Source organism: Anolis sagrei, chromosome 6, assembly GCF_037176765.1.
Source record: "Anolis sagrei isolate rAnoSag1 chromosome 6, rAnoSag1.mat, whole genome shotgun sequence".
NCBI classification, from domain to species: Eukaryota; Metazoa; Chordata; class Lepidosauria; order Squamata; family Dactyloidae; genus Anolis; species Anolis sagrei.
In genome coordinates this window covers 29,247,023-29,270,412 of record NC_090026.1, presented here as the reverse complement: position 1 = coordinate 29,270,412, position 23,390 = coordinate 29,247,023, and the positions used below count along the sequence as shown (strand labels likewise).

Genomic DNA, 23,390 nt, shown 5'->3' with positions numbered 1-23,390 from the left:
TACAGATTCTTGCTTTTTTCAAAACTGCTTGTTATGACATATTTTCCCAGCTCTTGAAGTAGGAGCTGAGTTGGAGTGAAACAGACTATAAAGAAACCAGAAATGGGGAGACCGTCTCGGTTTGGCTGGTTATCTGCAATGCCACATATTGCTTCAGCAACAAACCATGGTTAATACAAACCACAGCTTACTGTAGGATGCAAATATGCATACTAAAATGCAGTTTTAACAAGCTACTTGAATATACTGACACTACGTTTTTATATGGCGAGAGGATGCAAAGTATACAGGTGTCAGGTCACTGGGATGGAACAACTGGTAAGGACACTTACGTTGCTGGTAGCGCAAAACTGACGCTGTCCATCCTTGATCTCAGGTGTAAACTTCTGAAGCAAAGCCTTCTGTACCCGCCAGATTGGGGGTGGCTCCCTCCCTGTCTGAAGGGCAAGCTGCAAGAAGGACAAACAAAACGAGTCCTGATCACAGTATAAGACTAGCAACCTGTTGCTGATAAGCAAAGACTGTAGCAATGGAAACACAAAGAAGAAAAAGAACCCCTTTCAAAACAAAACTATATTTGTTTACATTTTGTCAATTCTTTTGAAACTGTATCAAACCAGTACAGAAAGAGTAACTCTTATAGTCACATTGATGACATCACTCTCCAGAAGGAGAGCTTAAGAAGATTTGTAGTTAAAATAATGCATTAATGATTTGTTCAGTAAGACTGAAATCTTCAAACTGTTTTTGTATTTTGGGGCGTGTGGGGGGGGGGGGGAACACTCCAGCTGCAAGGTTAAATCCATACAGTGGGACCTCTATTCATTGCAGTTTGGTTCCAAGAACCCCCACAGATTCAAAAATCCTTGGGTGCTTGACTTATTATATATTATGACATGGGAAATGGCAAAGTCGAGCTTTGCTTCTTTGATTTTTTTTGAATACTTCAAGCAGTGGATAACTGAATCCATGGAAGCAAAAAATAAGTGGATGGGAAGTGCCAACTGTACACTCAAACTGCAAATAAACCCTGTTGAGTTCCACCTTGATAATTATAACCTCTTGCAGGTTCAAGGTTTGGTCTGAAGGCACATGAGGTAGCTGTCTTGCTGAAGTTCAGCTGATATGGCTCCATGTTTAAATGGGACAGTTCCTGGAAAGCATAGGTGCAATGATTTATATCATGCAAGAAAGGCAGGTAATTTTTAAAAGAGGCCTTTCCTTCCCAAGCCTTCTGCAGTTTTAAATTCTGAAGGAGAAAACATGTTTTGTGGACACTCTTTCGCTCTATAAGATGGTTGTGAAATCAAGAGAGATAAGCTATTAGTTTTACAAGGGGAATTAAATGTAACTTTTAGCACAGCAGGGCCAGCTTTAGCACAGCAGGTTAATCACCAGCTGCAGTAAAGCTTGCCAACCCAAAGGCTGATAGTTCAAAGCCAGATCAGGGTGAGTTCCTGATCTTCAGCCCAGCTCTCCTGTCCATATAGGGGATCGAAAACAGCAATGTGAGTAGATGAATAGGAACTATTTTTTAGGCATCGTGTTTTGGAGGAACGTTTATGAGCAAAGAAAGCTCTTCAGCAAGGAGATGGAGCCACAGCACCCCCGTGGCCAGATCCAAGCACTGTTTCCAAAAGATGCTGAATGAGAAAAGGGCTAAATATACCTCTATGTGCTGTCTGTCTTGTCATTGAATAATCAGCACTGAATGTTTGCCGTATATGTGTTCTGTGATCCACCCTGAGTCCCCTTTGGGGTGAGAAGGGCAGAATATAAGTACTGTAATATAAGTACTGCAAATAAATACTGTAAATAAAGAAATAACTCATTCTCTCTGGATTGAACACATTCTAATAACAGACTGCCTTTTGTGTTGCCAAATATCCTACTTATTAGCATAGCTGGTTTATATTCTGGGTTGTCCTGTTATTCTTTATGTATTTTCTATTATTCTCTTCAAAGTTTGGATTGTCAAACTGGAAATCTCAGGATTTTCTGATACGTGTTTTGAGATGTAAGGGGATTTTTTGGACTTTGGGAAATTATTGTTTAGTTGATAAGAAATAACTGTAAGCCAAAAGTGAGAAGACTTGGTCCTCATAAAGTTGCTGGAGTCTCCTGGCATTCCTCACTATTTTGACCCTTTTTTGACCAGGGACAACTCTCCAACATTAGTACCAAAAGGGTTACGAATCTGTTTTTGGTCAACTTTAGATTGGTTTGGTTATTTGGAGTGGCGATTCAGAAAATTATATTGGATAGACCACATCAGCTGTAGTTTCTGATATAGAACATATGCCATCCAGTAGTCGCCATCTGCTCGCCCACAGAGAAGCATATTTAATAATCTAAAGTGGATGTGCTCTATCCAATGCAATTTTCTGAAACAGCACCCCACTCCTTCAGGAGGGAGGAAAAGAAGCAGCAGTCAGGAGACTTCTTGTCATGCCTTTCCCCTCCTGACATTCCCAGTCGCTCTTGTTGCAACAGTGTAGTAATCGTGAGGCCGTGGACCATATTTTAGTTTTTACGGACCACTGGTGGCTCACGGATCACAGGTTGAGAACCATTGCTTTAGAAGCACAAGTAACGAGCTAAAACCGTACCCACAAAAGTTGCCATCAAACAAACTGTGCTAGTCTTTTGTGCCACCAAGCTCTCTGTTGTCATTTCTGCTGCAATAGACTATCCCAGCTACCCTGCACCATCACTGTCCCTGGGATGATTTTTGAATAGGAAAATCAGCCTTGAAAGAGGTTGAGAGTGCTTTGATTGGATGTTTCTGCGTTGCAGAGGGGTTGGCTTTGGTGGCCTTTGTGGTCTCTTCAAACTCTACGATTCTAATATAGCGTATATACTCAAGTATAAGCTGAGTTTTTCAGCCCTTTTAGGCTGAAAAAGCTCCCCTTGGCTTATACTCATGACACAGTTATTTATTATTTTACTCTGTTGTTGTTGTTATTATTATTACATTTATTATTTTACTCTATTATTATTACATTTATTATTTTTCTCTATTATTGCTATTATTACATTTACTATTTCACACTATTATTCTTGTTATTATTACATTTCCATTATTTTACTCTCTTTTATTATTATTGGAAGGACACATAAGCATATTTACATTGAAGAAGATTGGAATAATGGTTTAATCACAGTTGGACAGTTTTATCTTAAATTACATTTTTAATGTAAATATTGAAAAAAATTAACCTACTGATGCCTCAATTAATGTAAATCTATTGGTATCTATTTTTATTTTGAAATTTACTAGTAGCTGCTGCATTTTCCACCCTCCGCTTATACGAGTCAATACGTTTTCCCATTTTTTTGTGGTAAAATAAGATGCCTCAGCTTATATTCGGGTCAGCTTATACTCAAGTATATACAGTACTTCAAATTTCATCCTTAAAAGGTCTGTTTTCATTTACAGTTTTAACCTGTAGGCCTCTTTACAAACCTTGAGGGCCTGGACATCTTCAACACGTATGACAAACTCGTCACGCTCTCGAAATATCCCCTCCCCACCGCTTTCAACCTCCTCTTCGTCTGTCTCTCCACAAATGGCTGCCGTCTCCTGTTTCTTGGCAAGGTGTAGGGGCCGGGTGTCCTCAGGATCCTCAGGTTCAGGAGATGCCTGGGTTGGTGGCTCTTCTGGGACAGGCAGAGCTTCCTTGGGTGACGGAGCTGGGGACATGGGAGGCGGGGGCAGTTCTGGTTGGGTTTCTGCCTCCACTGAGGGGGCTGGGCTGGGGGCTTTCTCTTCCACTGGTGGAACATCTGTAGGTGAACGTGGGAGGCTTTAATCAGCAAGATTGCCACCATGTTTAAAACAAAATCCAGTCTTTCTAGACTAAATTTAAAATTTCAGTTACCCTTCTGTTTACCATTCTATCTTTTTGGAAATAAGTATATTGCAGCATGCAACCATGTGGAGTTCGCAATGAAAAAATGGCTTTCTTAAACATACACATATTTCCAGGCTCAGGAGACTATAAGATTTCATTTTCATTTTGTTTGTTATGTGTTTTTGTAAAACATTATGCTGTCAATTTAAAAAAAACCCCATCAAATTTAGATAAATATGGCTGAGGAGATATGTAGAGCGTGGGTAAGTGAAGTTAAATATACAGAGCTTTAACATGTAATGACAGACCAAGAATCTTAGTTTAATAAATCAGAATATTACTGCAGTACATGCTAACGGATAAAGACCATTCACTCCTCCCTTTGCATGAAAAGATAAACAAACCAGGAAGAGGAAATTCAGCTGTATCTATCCTAGAGATTATGGTAAAGTGATAACAGCCAGTGCGGTATAGTGGTTTAAGCACTGGACTATAGCTCTGGTGACAAAGGTTCAAATCCCGACTTAACCATTGAAAGCTACTGAGGAATCTTGAGGAAGTCACATTCACTCATTCCTAACCTACTGCTATGTGAAGCCATGATGAAGCCATTTAGTCATAGTCTCCTGAAGAAACTTAATATTTCACTCCAAACTATTCATTTTGACAGACATTGTAGTAATTATACTAGTTAACTTTATGAGAAAACCATTTTTTGGAAATGGTACATTTTTCTCAAAAAGGTTTTGATAATTGACAATTCTCCAAAATTGTAGAGGCTGACAAATGTGGATTAGCAATCTGTGCAGAAGGAAAGGATTCTTTTCACTTTTAAAATGCTCTGATCAGATTTCTCCAATTTGATGCTTTCCAGGTGTGCTGAACTATGTTACACATAAACGGAATTCCATTAGACTTGGATTTCTATTATTGTTTATCATTATTTATTTTTTGTATTGTATTGTAGGGACATGGTACTATTTGATTAATGGATCTGTTGTTAAAGTCTTTACACTGTGATTTTAATTATCACATACAAGTCATGTAACACATTATATATTATTTTTACTAACTGCTTCATCAGTTATGGTCTTTTTTGGTATTTTGTATTTTGGCTCTTGTATTTTGTACTGGTTGGGCTGCCATTTCCACCATGGACCCAACCCAATTACTATGGTTGCTAGGGATAAAGAGTTTTAGTTCACCAACATCTGGAAGGCACCAGGATGAAGAAATCTGCTTCATGTCAACACTACTGAGAATTATCGAGAACAGTGGTTCTCAGCCTGTGGGTCCCCAGGTGTTTTGGCCTACAACTCCCAGAAATCCCAGCCAGTTTACCAGCTGTTACAATTTCTGGGAGCTGAAGGCAACATCTGGGGACTCATAGTTTGAGAGCTACTGATCTAGATGGACTGAAATCTAAACTGGGTCGGAAATTGGGGTGTGCCTGGATCCAACAAAGTTGAGTATTCCAAAGGCTATTTGGAAAAATGGAAATCTCATGGTTAAAAGCAACTGTTTGATTATTAACAGTCTACACATTCATGATTCAAGGGTTCTTAAGGCGATACAGAGACAGAAAATGTTAAGTTTCATTCAAAAAACTATTGTTCAGAACCTGGAGACAATACTAACAAGACAACCAGTAAGTGACATGAATGAGGAGATATGATGATCAAGAGCCCAGGACTTGTGGAGGCTCTGCAGAAGAGACACTCACCACTAGGCTCTCCCTCCTTCCGGTCAGTGGGGTCATAGAGTGCCGAGATGGCGGAGGAGATGCTCTTCTGGAGGTCCTGGTTTTTGCTCACAGAGTCCTCCTCATCAGATGAGAAGGATGGTAACGTCTCCAAGTTACGCTTCAGCTCCTCATCCAACCTCTTGCAAGGACTGGTGCAACTCATAACAAGTCCAGATGGGTCCCCTTCTGTTCCATCCAACCCCCCAGACAACATTGAAGGTGCCACGCCGAAGGGTGGTGGGGGCTGGGAGGAGGAAGAGGAGGACGCAGCTGATGGGGGACGTGGTGTCTTAGAGGGGCTTCCGGAAGAAGAGGCCACAGGAGCCGCGGTCCCAGGTGGCCCAACCGTGGCTGATGTAGAGGATGATGACGAAGGCAGCGTTTGTCGCTTGCCTGACTTCAGGAAGTCCAGGAAGGAGGCCATGAACCCTGATTTCATCTCAGGCTGCTTCTCTTCCACCTCCTTGATTTTCTGTTTGATCTTCTCTCGGGTCTGGCTGCTGTCCAAGCTACTCTCTTGAGGGGGCTGGTGAGATGGAGCAGGAACCTCCAGCTGAGAGCCTTCCAAGCCTTTTGGGACTGGCAGCTTGATCTGAGGAAAGAGAAGGAATTGGAGGAGGGGAGGAGTTTCAAAACGATTTCCTGCTTGGTCTCTTTCAGACACTGGCTCTGTGTCCTCTCTTTCGGGGTTTTCACTGTGCACCACCTCTCTGGACCCACTATTTCCAACCAATTTGAGAAACATGCAAACTGTGTGAGTTTGCTTGCATCTGCTTAATTACTAAATTTCCAAAATTATGGATTGAATAAAAAACCACACACACTTTCTGGCTTTCCACTCAGGAACTGGTGGAAAAGGAATAAAGTGAAAAAAGAACAGGGTGACCTGATGCTACTCATAACTCTAATGCTACTCATAACCAACTGAAGTCCCCACTTCCAGCTCATCTCTGGTTTTTGCCTTCCTATAGTCCATGAATGGGAAACCAGGATCTCTAACTAGTACAGCAAATAAGAAGGGAAAATGGGACATTGCAATAATTTCTGGAAAGCCCCATGTTCCCCAACCTTGATACTATCATGGTCTCACTGTCCCCATTAGAAAGGCAAGGTCTCTTTAAAATGAAAATCAAATTCTGCATCAGTTCTTGGATGGAATACACATCATACACACAGACTTAATAATCTATAATCTCAACCCCTTCTTTTGCTAATCCCAAAAACAATCACGGAATGTATCTCTGCCTCACACAGGCACTCTCTCTCTCTCATGCAAGCACATTCACAAACACATTCTTGGTGTCCAATATCTAAAGTATTTACAAATTCTGCCATCCTAGCCTGCTACTATCATACTCTAGAAACCCAAACTCTGGAGCCATGAAATTTTAAAAATGCTAATGTCAAAACCACAATTAGTAAAATTTGCACACCTTATGCAATTCTTCTAACTATGTGATATTGCAAAACAAAACAAATAAAACCAACCAGATTTAAGGCATTTTAGAATAGACAAGGGTTCTGCCTTGTCTCTTGGTCTTGTAATTTTTACATGAAACTACAAGGAAAGGCTGGGCTGTAATACCACCAGTATATTGGTGAAATTCAGCACCACATGGATAATAACCACATGGAAGTTTAATGCAGGCAAAACAGAAGAGCTGATGGTCATCCAGCCCTGATTGTCTTGTAAAATGTCACAAGACAGAACCTTTGTCTGTTCTAAAAAGCCAGGTCCAATGATCCAGGAAAGGATACCTCCTTTTCGCTGGAGGGATTTCAGGAGATGCCAGAAATATGGCCATAACCAAGTGACAATCCAGGAAAGCATCCACAAATTGCATTCTTCATTAGTAAAAGGGAATGCAAGACTACCCAAAACAGAGTATATTCTTTCCTGGATCATTGGACCTGTCCACTGTCTCCTATGCTCCAGTTACAGAGCTGGTTCACATCAAGTCAAGCCACTGGTCACTGACAGGTAGTAGATCTTAGGCAGGGATCACTTCTACCCTTAGAGAATGAACATGGAACCTTCTGAATGCAAAACACAAGCTCTGCCACTGAGTTACAGCCCTGTATTGGGCCATCATGCATTACTGACATACGCTATACAAAGGGGTGCTTCTGAGAACTGTTCATCAGTAGCAACTTGAAGGCCTGGAGGAAAGAATGTAGACCAATGGTTCTCAACCTGTGGATCCCCAGATGTTTTGGCCTTCAACTCCCAGAAATTCTAACAACTGGTAAACTGGCTGGGATTTCTGGGAGTTGTAGGCCAAAACACCTTGGGACCCACAGGCTGAGAACCTCTGATGTAGATAAATGTAGGGAGAAACACATTTTGACAAGTTTTTTCCCCCAAAGCTTTTTCTTCCTGGAAAAATTGATTGCAGAATGTTTTTGTTTAGAATTATATATTTACCTCCCCAAAATTATTTCCTAAAACCATGTAAGATGAAAACTTATAAACAAGACTATCTATATCAGATCACTGAAACTGTTGGTCTCAGTTTCTTGTATCATGTCTATTTGACACTATGGAGAAGTAGAAGAGATTAAACAATTTTCTGTAATTTATTATAGTGATTTTTCCTTGTTTTCCTTGATTTTGCCTGTTCCTAATAAACTGGAAAAACTCAAGAAGTTCCCTACAGTTCAGGACTGTGTGACTCCAGTTATAATCATGTCTTGCAAAAAGCTGAATTACAATGTAATAAAGTATACCCAATTTTGTAATAATTTAACTGTTCTACCAATATACCAAACTTGACAATATTATACCAAACCAAATTGCACATGATACAGTTTATGTTCCTTAAGTAACATAATGACTTTCAATCTATAAAGTGTGATAATTTTCCACATAAAAATCCTGGAAAAAAGATCTCCCCACATGACTTTAAACATTTATATACAGAGGCTGGATGGCCATCTGTCAGGGGTGCTTTGAATGTGATTTTCCTGCTTCTTGGCAGAGGGTTAGAATCATAGAATCAAAGAGTTGGAAGAGACCTCATGGGCCATCCAGTCCAACCCCATTCTGCCAAGAAGCAGGAATATTGCATTCAAATCACCCCTGACAGATGGCCATCCAGCCTCTGTTTAAAAGCTTCCAAAGAAGGAGCCTCCACCACACTCCGGGGCAGAGAGTTCCACTGCTGAACGGCTCTCACAGTCAGGAAGTTCCTCCTCATGTTCAGATGGTTAGACTGCATGGCCCACAAGGTCTCTTCCAATTTTATGATTCTATTTCTGCAAATTGCACATCTCTCACAGCTCAACATTTTTTTAAAAAATAAAATAGTTCCTTTTTGTATTGATACATAAATCAATACACACAGCTTAGGAAAAAAACTTTTTCAGGCTAATTCCCAGTATACCACTGATGATACTAGCTTGTGGGTTCTGGGAATAATTCAGTGTGGTAACTCTTCTAAGCATCAGGACAGAGGCCTTAGCCCAGTGGCAGAACACAAGTGTGACACACAACAGAAGGTTCCAGCATCTCCAGATTTTAAAAAAGTAACTCACAGTAAGAAGAGATGGGGACAACCTAAACCTGTGACCCTGGCAAACCACTGCCTATCAGAGAAAACAATACTGGACTAAACGACTACCTATCTGATCTGATGTAAAGCAGTTTCCTCAGTTCCCAAACCAGGTGGTCAGACAAACCCATAAGCCTTGTGTTCCATCACTCACTCCTGACTGTTTTATTCTATGACTAGCCCCTTATGGAGAATTCCCTCTCTTACCGTTAAGCCCTACTGCTTAACAGAAAAAAAGAAACGCGGCCTCCTCACCCTCCTGGCTTACCTTGAGTGGTTTGAGTGACTCCAAGCCTCCTCCTGGCTCCACCCCCTCCTCCCCAGCTTTCTTGCCCCTCCCTCTCCCCCGGCCACGGGGTTTCTTGGTGCCGTCGTGAGCCACGCCGTGGGGTGGTTCAGTCAGGGGCCTGATGCGGGGCCTCCCACGGGGGCGGGGTGGGCCTTCTCGCTTGGGCTTAGTGGGCTTGCGGCCTCGTCGTTTGGGCCCGTCCATGAGGCCGCTGTTTGGCGGGCAGAAGTCTATATCCCCCATGGGGCTGAGGCTGGTCCGGTTGGTGCGGCAGCTGGAAATGAGGTCGGGCAGCAAGTCAGGCAGGCGGCGGCTGTTGAGGCGGATATCAGCCGGGACGTCCTCCTTGTCCTCGTCGTCCTCAAACTCGTACTCCTGGGCATAGTTCTTTTTGGGTGGCTGGAACGGTGGTTCCCGCTTCTTGAGTAAGTGAAAAGATGACGTCTTCAGCAGCTTCTTGGGTTTGGAGGAGCAAAATATGGGCGATGTCAGGCCTGACTTAGATTCCGAAACAGGAGGTGTCCCGTGTTGGCCAGACTGGATTAGCCCCAACTGTTCCGTGTTGACTGTTGATGGCAACTCATGTTTGACAGACACAGAATCGAGTCCTAAGTGCTGCCCGTCCCCACTTTCAGAATGGCAATAGCTCTGATAGCTTTGTCCTCCTTGCATCATGTCATAGCCCCCTCCTTTCATCCCCTCGCCCCTCTCCATGCCTTGTGTGCCATCATCTGGCTTGGGGAATTCATCCCCAGCACAGGGAGGAGGCCCAAACATGTCCTCCATGCCTGGGAAGAAGCTTCGGTCTTCATCTTGTAACAAGGAGTCTGGGAAGCAAATGGAGGTCAAGGGAACAAAACGCTGTTTGGTGCCCTGTGGGCTGGAGCTCTCAAATTGATCTTTGCCCTCAAGTTGCCCTTGAGGAACTTGCTGTGAGGAGTCTGGGTCCAAAGTGGCATCGGGAAGAAGATGCTGCTGATTTTGCACTGCCCCGCTTTGCCCCAGGTGGGATTCCAAGCTCAATTCTGGCTCCAAGAAATCCTGGATCTCTTGTGACTGGGACAGATTGCCTTGGGGCATCACCTCCATGCCTTCAGACTGCATCCTCTCCGACTGCAGCTGACCCTGGAGCTGTGGGGACTGCTGCGGCTCAAGGAGCTGCGCCTCCATGCTCTGGGAACGCACATGAGCCTGGTGCAGGTGGGCTTCCAATGCCTGCATCTGAAGCTGCGGAGAGGGGGCTTCTGCCTGGTGCATGCGCTGAGGCTCCATCAGGTGGACGTCCAGGGGGGTCCGAACCTTCCCACGTGAGTGCAGCTGGCTCTGGGTGTGCGTCAGAACTGACTGGAGCAGCTGGGACTGCTGTTGTTGCTGTTGCTGCTGTGAAAGGGAAAGAGGGGGCAAATCGGGAGGGGAGTCCAACATCAAAGTGGCACCCTGCTGCCCAGGCATGAGTCCATGGGGCTCCATTTGGTGAGGCTGCGAGGCATGCTCAGGAGTCTTCTGCAAATAGGAGTGGGCTTGTGAAATCTCCTTGCCACCTGTGTCCATGTGGCCTCCCTGGAGGTGCTGTTCCACTGACTTCTTGATCTCTTGGCCGTAAGAGTCCATGGAGCCAGCTTGATGACTGTAATGGACCACAGAGGTGGCCAAAGACTCTGGTGTTGAACGTGTGTGTGGATACTCCTTGGCCCTCTCTCCTTTCTTCTTGTCTTTTAGGCTCTGCAGAGACATCTCAAGGCCCTGGTTGTCCAGGTTAGAGTTGGTCCGGATGACACTCTGCAAATGGTAACGCTCCTCTGTCTTACTCAGCTCATAACTCATCCCTTTCCCAGACCTCTCTTCACACTCCACCATCCCTTCCGTGGGCACCCTAGGTGGACTCTGCGACTGCAGCAGGTGCTGGATCAAGAACTCCTCATCGTCTGTCCTCTCAGATGACAGCAGGTCTGAGTCAGTCTTGGATTTACCATAAGACGGTGTTCTCTCCAACCCTCCTTGGGAACTCTGATAGCTCTGGGTGTGAGCTGACTGCATGAAGGAAGGAGAAAGCACAGAAGTGAGATATTTCTGAGACTGCCCAGGCGATGCCACACTCTGCGGCCGGTTAGCAGTGGGCGACTGGAGAGGCCGAATGATCTGTGAAGGGCTTGAGTCTGGAAGGTTCTGGCTGTGTGAATAGCCAATGGACTGGTTGTGGCCTGGCATTGCCGGTGAGTGGCCAGTGCTGTAACTTAACGATGGGCTGGCTGTGGGCATCCCCTGCGAATGTGCTGGTACATAACTCGGTGTCTGACTGACAGAGACGTGGGGCTCAGCCTGGACACTGTACCCAACAGATGACAAGCCTTGCAGTTGCTCAGGCGAGTAAGTCTGGTTCTGACAGGTCTGCAGCCCTTGCCCACCCTGACCAGCCTGACCCTGTTGGGCCTGACCAGTGGTTGAATAACTCTGAGCTTTGCTTACGCTCGTGAGGTCTTGGGCCTGATTGCTGCTGAAACCTTGCGATGCCTGGCTAACCGAAGAGAGATTCTGTGGCTGGCTGACAGAGTAACTCTGTGTTTGGCTCATGGAAAGCAGGCTCTGGGGCTGTCCGGGTGAGTAGGCCTGGGACTGGCTTGCAATGACAGAGCTAGGCTTGGGGGTGGACGAACTGTAGTTGCTTTGGCACTTGGGTGTGGCGGTGGAACGGGGCGGTTGGCGGGAGGCAGAATAGCTCTTGGATTTCGAAGAGGAGGCTGTGCCAGAGTACCCAGGGGACTGGATAATGGGACGGTAACTTTGGGAGGCCTCTTGCCGCGAGGACTGTGGGGTCTTCTGCTGTTGGGAGCCTTCACTGCTGGCAGGGGACTGTTCGCCCAGGGGGCTGCAGGAAAGACTGGAGCGGTGGGGCATCTGCTGGTAGCTGCCCCCGCAGCTCAGGTAGTGCTGGAGGGAATGGGCAGAAGGGAGTTGCGGCTGGGCACTGGAGGGTCTCTGGTAATGTTTGATCACACTGTCCTGCCGGGGGATGGCCCGCTCGATGGAGGAGGCAGGTGAGCTGGAAAAGACAGATGTGTTGTAAAGTTGGGATGTCTGGTCGGATGGCCCCAGCGAGGATGAAAGGAGGTTGAACTGGGAAGGGAGGTGACGGGAAGCCGACTCTTGAGCGCTACGATAAGCCGAGCTCTGGGAGGGCAAGCCTGTACCCAGCACTGCACTGCCCAGTCGGTCAAAGCTGAGAGATGAAGGGACGCTCGACTGTGAGGATTTGATGTGAAGCAAAGGATCGTGTGGAGACAAGAGACCATTGGAGGTTGGGCTGAAGGTAGCATCTTGCAAGGTGAGTGAGGAAGTGACTGGGAAGCTGCGCCCACTGAAGGAGGCCGGGTGCTGGTAAGCAGAGAGCGCCGAGGATGAAGGGAAGGTGCCGGAGCCTGGGAGGGCCCCCGAGATGAAGAGCTCAGCAGGCGCTGGAGTGTGCATGGCTGCAAGAAGAAAAAGAGGTTCAAGTTACAGGTTCCTGGACAAAAATAACAGAAATTACGGATTGTCTACAAAGGAGACGTCAAAAGCATTATTTCAAAAGGAAGTAATGAGAAGATGGTAGGCACACACAAAATGGTACCAGAGCACATTTTCTGAAAACGATTCACAAAAGGCTATCAAATGCTAATCAAGGTGGTCAGTTGAAACATTCACACCTAGCTCCAACAGACAAGAGTTCTTTGCCCCACCCTGGTCATTCCACAGATTTAGAAACTCTTTTTCCTAGTTCCAATAGACCTCACTACCTCTGAGGATGCTTGCCATAGATGCAGGTGAAACGACAGGAGAAAATGCCTCTAGAACATGGCCATATAGCCCGAAAAAACCTACAACAACCCTCCGATTCACAAAAAGTTACTCCCCCCGCTCCCCCTGCTGTTTCCATATCAAGGGAAAATGATAGTCATGTGGTTGGGGAGAATATGGAACCATTCACACAAATATCCCATTATTCCTCACAATATCATAGGATGGTTAGAGATGATGTGAGTTGTACTTTAGTGGCATCCGAAAGATCACCTATTCTTCATTTATGCCACATTTTGATTACAAACAAAAAGTCTCAGGTTCTACCTCCAAAATCTCAAGTTTAAAATAGTAGGGAAGACATCTTGATAAGGGAACGATTGACCGCATAGGGAAGCTGATGAAAAAATACAACCTACAGACTATCTACAGACCCACTAAGAAAATCCATCAAAAGCTATATTCAGCAAAAGACAAGAGGGATCCTCTCACCTCTGCGGAAGTCTACCATATACCATGCAGCTGTGGACAAGTCTACATAGGAACCACCAAACGCAGCATTGTCCAAACATGAATCAAGGAACATGAAAGGCACTGCAGACTACTTCAATCAGAGAAGTCAGCCATCGCAGAGCACTTGATAAACCAACATTTACACAGCATATTATTTAAGAACACAGAAATGCTGGACTACTCTAACTACCATGTCAGACTACACAGAGAAGCCACTGAAATTTACAAGCATGGACAATTTCAACAGAATGGAGGAAACCATGAAAATGAACAAAATCTGGCTGCCAGTATTAAAAAACTCTAAAATCAGAACACTCAAAAGCAAGGGAACTCCAGACAAGAAACTATCAGGGCCAGCTAATCACCTCCCAACAAAGGATTCCCGCAGGCAGGAAGCAGCCAAGCCTTGAAGCTGCAAGGCTTTTCAATGCTAATCAATGTAGCCAATTGCAACATTCACACTTGCCTCCAACAGACAAGAGTTCTTCCTCCCACTCTGGATATTCCACAGATATATAAACCCCACTTGCGTAGTTTCCAACAAACCTGACAACCTCTGAGGATGCCTGCCATAGATGTGGGCAAAATATTAGGAGAGAATGCTTCTGGAACATGGTCATACAGCCCAGAAAACTCATAGTAATCCAGTGATTCCAGCCATGAAAGCCTTCAACAACACATCTTGATAAAGTTAAGATAACTAAACTAGAAAAGACCACCCATCGCTGATGGGGAACTTGCAGCCTTCCAGAAGCTCTTGGACTGCAATTCCCATCAGTTCTAGTCAATACAGGTGAAGCATGTTGGTAGTCATAGTTTAACACCATCTGGTAGGCAAGCTCTCCACCCCCAAGAGGTGCTGCTAGTTCAAGAAGAGAACACCAAACTACACCAACCAATAGGATGGTATAAGGCAGCTCAACAGAAGTCTAGGCTACATCAGTGCACAAAGGCGAAATCCCCAACAAATGCTCTCTCCACTTGACAGTGTCTCCTGGGATGCTAGGAGAGGGTCCAGAATGTGCCACTTACCTGTTTGCCAGGATGGGGTGCGGAACTGGGAGAGCAGGGAAGAGGCGGAAGGGCCTGGTTGCGGTGCCCGTGACTCCAGCGCCGAGATGAGGTTCATGACCGAGGCGTCTGGTGTGGCACTGCTGGCATGATGGAGCCCTGTCTCGAAAAGGCCAGAAAGACCTAAAGGAGAAAGGAGCGCTTGTTTGTATTTTAAGAGAGAGACAAAGAAAGGAGATAAAGAGCTGAAAGTCAGTGAGAAAGCAAAGATAGACAGATACATTGACAGGGGCAGGAAGAGGATTACAGTCTTAGTGAACAAGCAAGACAATCTCCAAAGAGACAGAAGTATGGGGGTGTCAGGGTGGCCTTAGAGAGTAGGGCAGTATACGACAGGAAAACTAAATTTTTGTTTGTTACGTTTTGTTTAAGAAGGAAGAGGGAGAACTAGGCAAATGCCTGGCAGATATGAGAGTGGGCAATGAAAAAGTGATGAACAAAAAGGTGACAGAGTTAGGAAAAAAGAGAAAGAAGAATTGGTGCAAAACTGCTAGGAAAGGGCAAGAATGGTCAGGGATTTAAAAAAAAAACCACGGTTATAGTAGAGATCAAAGAACTGAGGGACAAATTGCTTCAGTTCTGTATTATGCTTCTTTTTGGCATAGGGCATGATTTTTTTTCAACCAAAATTAGCCAATGGGGAAGAGGGAAGTGGTCTGTGTCATCAAGTTGGCTTCAAGTTTTGTTGACTGCATGAACAAGAGGCCTCCACAAGCACTGCTCAGGTCTTTAAAAGCCAGGGCAATTTGTCATGAGGCCTTCATCCTTTCACTACTGCCTTCTATCATACTGAGCATTATAATCTTTTCCAACGAGTCAAGTCATCTCATGATATGACCAAAACACAATAGCCTCTGTTTAGCCATTTTGGTATCTAGGAAGAGTTCAGGCGTGATTTGGTCTTAGATTTATTTATTTATCTTTCTCGTGGCTCATGGTATCCACAGAACCATCTTTCAGATGAGTCATTTTTTTCCTGTCAGCTTTCACATCCATACGAAGAAATCAAAAATACTAGAGCCTAAATGTTTCTTAGGGCTCCCTGGTGGTGCAGCAGGTTAAACCGCTGAGCTGCTAAACTTGCTAGCTGAAAGGCTGCAAGTTTGAATCCAGGGAGCGACATGAGTTCCCACTGTTTGCCCCAGCTTCTGCCAATCCAGCCGTTTGAAAACATGCAAATGTGAGTAGATCAATAGATACCACTCCATCGGGAAGGCAAGGGCGCTCCATGTAGTCATGCTGACCATATGACCTTGGAGGTGTCTACAGACAACGCCAGCTCTTCGGTTTAGAAATTGAGATAAGCACCACCCTCAGAATCGGACACAACTAGACTTAATGTCAGGGGAAACCTTTACCTTTTAAATGATTCTTAGTTTGGTATTGAAAAACGTATCTTATATAATCCAGGATCTGAGCTAGTTCCTTCATAGCTGTCCTTCCTAGTCTTAATCTTCATTTGAATTCTTAACTGCAATCTCTATTTTAATTAGTGACTGAGACAAGATACAGAAAATCTTAACAAAACTCATCATCACTCACGTACACAAACTGTTTTATTTACTATAGAAAATATAAACGCTGTCTTTCCACCCAAAAGTGGCCAGGTCAGCTAAAGTTGTAGAACAACAGTAAATAACACCATCGGGTGAAAACAGTTTGAGGAAAATTGGATATACAGCTGTGATTTGGACCCTGCCTCTGTCCTCTATAGTCTTACATTATAGAAAGAATTCCCCCAGTCTTGTACTAATTGTTGGAATTCAACCCCACACTGCTCAAATCTGCAGTCCTGGATAAGGAGAAGTTAGTTAGCATTAGAATAGTCTGAGGGTTTCCCTTCCCCCATTTACTGTATGACAGTTGGGAATCTAACTTTTTCATCTCTCTTCTTTGTTTCAGATCTCATTCTTATTGGTTGTGTAGAATGCATACTTTTATACTGCAACCCTTTTTGAATCTGACTTCTGCCTACTTACACTTTAATATGGAGAGTATGTGCTGTGTGCTTTGAGATCTCTCTCTGCTTGTGTGTCAAAGAGATGCAGTGATTTAGTTTTTTCCTTCTCTTGAAACCTTAAAAGTGATGGGTGTTAGAGTAGCTCAGACCCAGTTATTGATGATTAAGAAATGAAGTTATTCTTATCTTTGTAAATAAACCTTTGTGATTTTTTAAAGATTGGACTCTGCACCTTTGCCTCCTAAGCTCCAAATTCTTTGCAGCCACATTACATGACATTTCCCGCTCTGCTCGCTAATGAGCTGATGCTCAACTTTTGTATCCTGTTTGTTTTTGGATGCTCTGCTGTATATTTTAACACTAACCCCTAACACTAATTACATAAAATAGTCAGCATAGCGCTGAGAGTAAATGTTGTGTTGCTGGATGAATTTTGAGAAATTTGGGTTTTTTTATTCTGGCCTAATTCACATATTTTGGGAGTATAACATAGGAAGGGGAAAAAGTCAAATACAGGTTGAGTATCCCTTATCTGAAATGCTTGGGTCCAGAAGTGTTTTGCATTTCAGATTTATTTATTTTTTTGGATTGTGAAATATTTGCATATACATGAGATATCCTGGGGACGGGAACGAAATCAAAACTCAAAATTCAATTATATTTCACATACACTTTATACACATAGCTTGAAGCTAATTTTATACACCGTATTCTTTATCATTTTGTGCATGAAACAAAGCCGGCATACCCTGAATCATCTGAAAGCAAAGGTGTCACTAGCTCAGTTAGAAATGTAGGCTAGTTTGGATTTTGGAGGATTTTCAACTTCAGGAAAAACACTCAGTCTGCCTTGTGTCTTGAGCTCAGTAGAGAAAAGATAGAATATTATTATTGTTTACTAACTGCATTTACACATGTACACGTGGGGCTTATTTCAGCACATGCTGGAACAAATTAGTTAAAGATGTCACAAGATTTCTTCCTTCTTTAGAAGCAAACCTGAGCCTGGGGCAAGGGAACACAGATAAGACACTGATATCAAGGAGAGAGAAAAGAGCACGGTACCTGCCGGGTGGTGGTTTGTGGCGTAGCCCTGCAGAGGATGAGGGGTGGCGTATGCTTGGCGGTGTAAGATATCTGTGTCTGGGTGTGAGCTCCGGGATCCGCCATACACCAAGCTGGAGAGAGGGAGAGATTGAGAAAGACAGAGTGTCAGGTCTAACAAGACAGTCAACTACATTGAATATTGAGCTGAGGAACCTGTGCCTTTCCAGATCTTGTTCTGGTTCTCATCAGATCCTACTAATGTGGCTAAAGGTGAAGGGAATAGTGCTACTAGTCTTGATTTAATGCATTTAACATGTGCTAGAGTTTGTAAACACTACTTTTTGGGCTATGTCTGGAAGCTTCTGACAGTTGTAAATAAAAAATACACCATATATATTTGAGAATAATCCAATCCCAATATAAGCCAAGGCACCTAATTTTACTACTGGGAAAACGTATTGACTTGAGTAGAAACCGAGGGTGGGAAATGCAGCAGCTACTGGTACATTTCAAAATAAAAATAGATACCAATAAAATTACATTGAGGCATCAGTAGGCTAAATGTTTTTGAATATTTACATAAAACTGTAATTTAAGATAAGACTGTCCAACTCTGATTAAACCATTATTCTAACCTTCTTTAATGTAAATGTGCTTACATATCCTTCCAATAATAAAGAGAGTAAAATAATAAATGTCATAAAAATAATAATAGAGTATAATGTAAATGTAATAATAACAATGATAGAGTAAAATAATAAATGTCATAAAATAATAGAGTAACATAATGTAAACGTAGTAATAGAGAAAAATGATAAATGTCATAAAAATAATAATAGAGTAAGATAATAAATGTAATAATAATAGAGTAAAATAATGTAAATGTAGTAAAAATAACAAATTGAGTAAAATAATAAATGAAATAATAATAATAATAATAATAATAGTAATAATAATAGATTGAAATAATAAATAACTTTGCCTTGAGTATAAGCCGAGGTAGGCTTTTTCAGACAAAAAAAGGGATGAAAAACCCAGCTTATACTCAAGTATATGCGGTATATCAAGTTTTCCAAGCTCTATTTCAAATATCCTGGCTGCACACACAAATAGGTTTCTTCAAAACTCATTGGAGGGATCACTTACTCTTTTCATCTGCATGAATGATCAAGGGCAAGTAAACAAGTAAAGGCAGTCATGTTGATTTAAGTACAAAGCAATGAGAGGTCCTGTGTGTGTATGTCCCACCCCCAATGGTTCAAATCTTTTTCATATACCAACTTTCTATATAGCCTTGGGCACCACCCCTTGTCTCTAAAATGGGTGTATCCATGTCCTCTCTTTGCAAGAACACAACCATTATTCACGTGAAAATATACTGCATTCTAAAAGTGCTACTGGAATGAAATCCAACACAAGAATAAAGAGAAGATCCCCTATTTTAAATGCCAAGACACTGTCCACCTCTTTCCCCATCACTTTTCATTAGCATATATCACTTTGCAGGATAGAATACTGTAGTTAGTGATGCATTTTGGAAAATGTAGTCCCCAGTTCCCTGTTTCCCACAGCATCTGACCTCTCCATCCTGCCCCCCTCCCCATTCTACTCACACAGAAAGACGCAGCTGTCTAGCCCAGCAGCCAAAACACAGCTTGCAGTAGAACGTCCCTCAATCCTGACCTGCTTCCTCAGCCGTGGGTGCTGCTGAGATCTCTCTGTCCTTAACTGCAACTCAATCAGGTCAACTTTGTTTCTCATCTCGCTGCCCACACCTGTCCTTTACCTGACATTCTTTTCTACCCCCACCTTCACCAAGAAAGCACATTTCCCCTTGTGATATGCACAAACATCCCTACCCCACTACAGATACTAAAAATGACGCAAAGGCTTGCTCCCCATGCCAATGACATGGCCTCTCGTCAGAGAAACCGAACACCCAAGAAGCCTTGTTTCCAGATCCCTGCTCCAAGCTACAGAAGACCATTTTCCAAGCCCCCACCTTCCAAGGCTCTGTTCCACACTAGGGGACTTTAACCTTCATTTCGAAAGCAGCCATAAATCCTCATTCTTGACAGCTTATTCTCCCAAAATATCTCTCAGCGTCTTTGTTATTAGAAAACCCAAGAGTCTGGTCTCTTGTCACACAAATTCATGAGCAAGTTTAATGGTTCCCCCCCCCCCCCAAGGAATTAGGTATAAGATGGCAAACGCTACAGCCAACTAGTCACCTGGAGCTATTGTTGCTATGGGACTTGTGTCTGGTCTTATAAGGTGGTTACCATAGTTTCACAACATCACTCCCACTATGCACCAACCAGGAATCTATGGTCAATGTCTGGTGGCGGTTGACCATAGAATCACAGTAGTTGACTTACAAATGCCTACAGAACTGTTCTCACAGGTTTAAAAAAATACCCATGAGTTCCAGATCCCAGGCAGCATTGCTGTGCTCTTGTTCTGCCAGAATCCCTTTGGGAACTACTCCGTGTAACATAATTATGTGCAACGCTGCCACTCCTCTCCTTCCAGCGCCAAGCCAAACCCAACACCGTTATTTATTTCTCTGAATGTGTGTGTCGAGGCATGTGCCACAATTATGCACGTGCCATGCAGGAAGTGCAGGCACAGCCCTGGGACAGCAGAAGGCCTCTCTGCAGAGAGGGAGACCTTGTGGAAAAGCTCATGCTAAGAGTAAGTGTGCCACTATCTCAGGAATGCCACTACCTGCAGCAAACCTGCAGGGAAATATGGAAGATATAGATGCTACACAAGGCATAGAGATCCAGGGAGGGAGACGATTGGGTGTTTGGCATAGGCTCAACTTACCAAAACGTAGGAGATAGGCTGCCCCCAGCCTATCTCCTACGGCAGGGGTGAGTGAGAATGGACTATGCAGCAGCAATCACAAGAGGGCCATTTCTCAACCTGGGAGTTGGACCCCTGGGGGGGGGGGTCACAAGGGGGTTTCAGAGGGGTCGCCAAAGACCATCAGAAAACATTTATTTCTGATGGTCTTAGGAACACCTTTGGCAGAGAAGACTGAAGATCTCTCCGCCTGTCCTTCTCTTCCTTTTTGGAAACCGACAGCGAACACTCCCACCAAAAGCCCTCCTGTGATTGGTCGGACTCTCAGACAAGGGGAGGGCTGTTTCTGAGACTCCAAGGAGGGAGGGGAGAGCAGAAGTGCTCAGCGCATGTGCAAGTGAGGGAGAGCATGCAAGGCTGGAGGGAGGCTTGCGCCAGTGAGTCCCTTCAAGGCATGGAGGGTCTGTTTGGAAAATTTGTCCCAATTCTATCGTTGGTAGGGTTCAAAATGCTCTTTGATTGTAGGTGAACTATAAATCTCAGCAACTACAACTCCCAAATGCCAAGGTCTATTTTCCCAAACTCCACCAGTGTTCTACATTTGGGCAAATTGAGTATTTGTGCCAAGTTTGGTCTAGATCCATCATTGTCTGAGTCCAAAGTGCTCTCTGGATGTAGGTGAACTACAACTCCAAAACTTAAGGTCAATGCCCAGCAAACCTTTCCAATGCTTTCTGGTACTCATGGGAGTTCTCTGTGCCAAGTCTGGTTCAATTCCATCGTTGGTAGAGTTCAGAATGCTCTTTAATTTATAGGTGAACTATAAATCCCAGCAGCTACAACTTCCAAATGACAAAATCAATCCCCCCCAACCCCACCAGTATTCAAATTTGGGTGTATCGGGGATTTCTGCCAAATTTGGTCCAGTGAATGAAAATACATCCTGCATATCAGATATTTACATTACGATTCATAACAGTAGCGAAATTACAGTTCTGAAGTAGCAATAAAAATAATTTTATGGTTAGGGGCCACCACAATATGAGGAACTCTATTAAGGGGTCGCGGCATTAGGAAGGTTGAGAACCACTGGGCTATAGGAAACAGGAAATAAGAGACTCTTTCGTTTACCCTCGATTTTTCAGTTCTTAACTTGCCACAACACACAGTTTCTATAGCTGAATGGCAATCCATCCAAAAAAAGAGATAGGTAGAGACAGAACGCATGATATGCAGAGCAAAAGGTGGCAATGTGAGACTCCTGGTACTAAGAGAGAGAAATCCTCACTCTCCCTTCTAGGGCTTGACCCTTTGCTCAAGGGGGCAGTGGCTGAAGATTGTAAAGCAAACACGTTTCTTTCTGTTGATAGCAAAAGATAAAAAAGATTCAGACAACAGGTCCTTGCAACCAATTCCATGTCTCATCTCAAAATGGAAATGTTCGTTCAGGTGTCCACAGTAGGAAGCAGTCAGCCCTCCATATCCATGATCTGTATCCATAGATTCAACTATCAATGGCTTAAAAATATTACTTCCTCTCCCACCCTGAAGTAAATCTTGATATTGCAATTTTCATAAGGAACACAATTTTACTATGACATTGTATATAAGAGGACTTGAGCATACATGGGGGTCCAGGAACCAGTGGATACCAAACACCCACTGTAACAGTTCAAATAATAAATAATAAAACTATATAAGCTAATTTCTAAAGTGGGGCTATATTTGCCCTTACAAGCCCTCAGTAAGATGAATCCATCCTGCTTCCAGTATGCCAATCACAAACTGTCAGAGTATGTCTTTTCCAAGGCCAAACAGCTGTTGATCAATCAATCAAGAGAAAGTGTCATATTTGAACTCAGGTCTTCAACAACCAGACACTAACCTTTATGTCTCCACCAAAAATCTCACGGGTGACACCCTGGATAACAAAGATAGTTTCTTGCAAGAGGCAACAAGTTCTTCCTTTCAGAACTATAGACCACGTGAGCAACAGCTGATAAGTTACGGGACCTGGAAGCTTTGAGAGGACCTTGAGGAGGTCAGTGGCTCTAAGCCTCAGCTCCCACAACCAGTACATTAGGATAATACTGGCCTGTCTCTCAAGGTGACTTAAGGACATGTCTTGCTACCAATTCTAAATTACAGGGCGAGAAGGGCTATCAATGTAAATACCGCAACAAAAACACATTATCCATTCAGCATATTTATATAAACGGAAGAAAACCCACTCTTTTGACTACATTTCCCAGAATTCCATATCTAGCATAGCTAATAGCCATGCTGGCTGGGGAATCCTGGGAGCTGCAGACCAAAAATTGTGTACTGACAAAGAGAAGCTCCTACAAGTAAGAAAACAATGTAACACTTAAAAAGGTAATAGTTTCCCCTGACATTCAGTCTAGAACTCTAGGGGCTGGTACTTATCTCTATTTCTAAGCTAAAGAACCAGCATTGTCCATAGACACCTCCAAGGTCACGTGGCCAGCATGACTGCATGGAGCACCATCACCTTTCCACAAAAGCAGTACCTATTGATCTACTCACATTTGCATGTTTTCAAACTGCTAGGTTGGCAGAAGATGGGGCTAACAGCGGCAGCTCACCCTGCTCCCCGGATTCAAACTGCTAATCTTTTGGCCAGCAAGTTCAGCATTCAGCGGTTTAACCTGCTGTGCCACCACTTCACTTTAAAGATAAATATAGATATACTGACTCTTGATAACTTGGGGGGAAAGCCACCTGAATAGGACTTACACTCTTCTTTCCCACCGTGCTC

The 23,390-nt window shown here is 43.7% G+C and overlaps 1 protein-coding gene across 1 annotated transcript in view; it reads right to left on the bottom strand.

The window, feature by feature from the left end:
- The window catches only part of PRR12 (proline rich 12), a 56,231-nt gene that overhangs the window by 22,029 nt on the left and 10,812 nt on the right, over nucleotides 1-23,390 (bottom strand). Inside the window, exons 2-7 of the mRNA XM_060780771.2 lie at nucleotides 17,822-17,934; nucleotides 14,758-14,919; nucleotides 9,418-12,905; nucleotides 5,578-6,190; nucleotides 3,467-3,786; nucleotides 333-449 (exon numbers count right to left, since the gene is read on the bottom strand). Of these exons, the coding sequence (XP_060636754.2) occupies nucleotides 333-449; nucleotides 3,467-3,786; nucleotides 5,578-6,190; nucleotides 9,418-12,905; nucleotides 14,758-14,919; nucleotides 17,822-17,934 (4,813 nt within the window). The remainder of the gene's footprint in view (nucleotides 1-332; nucleotides 450-3,466; nucleotides 3,787-5,577; nucleotides 6,191-9,417; nucleotides 12,906-14,757; nucleotides 14,920-17,821; nucleotides 17,935-23,390) is intronic.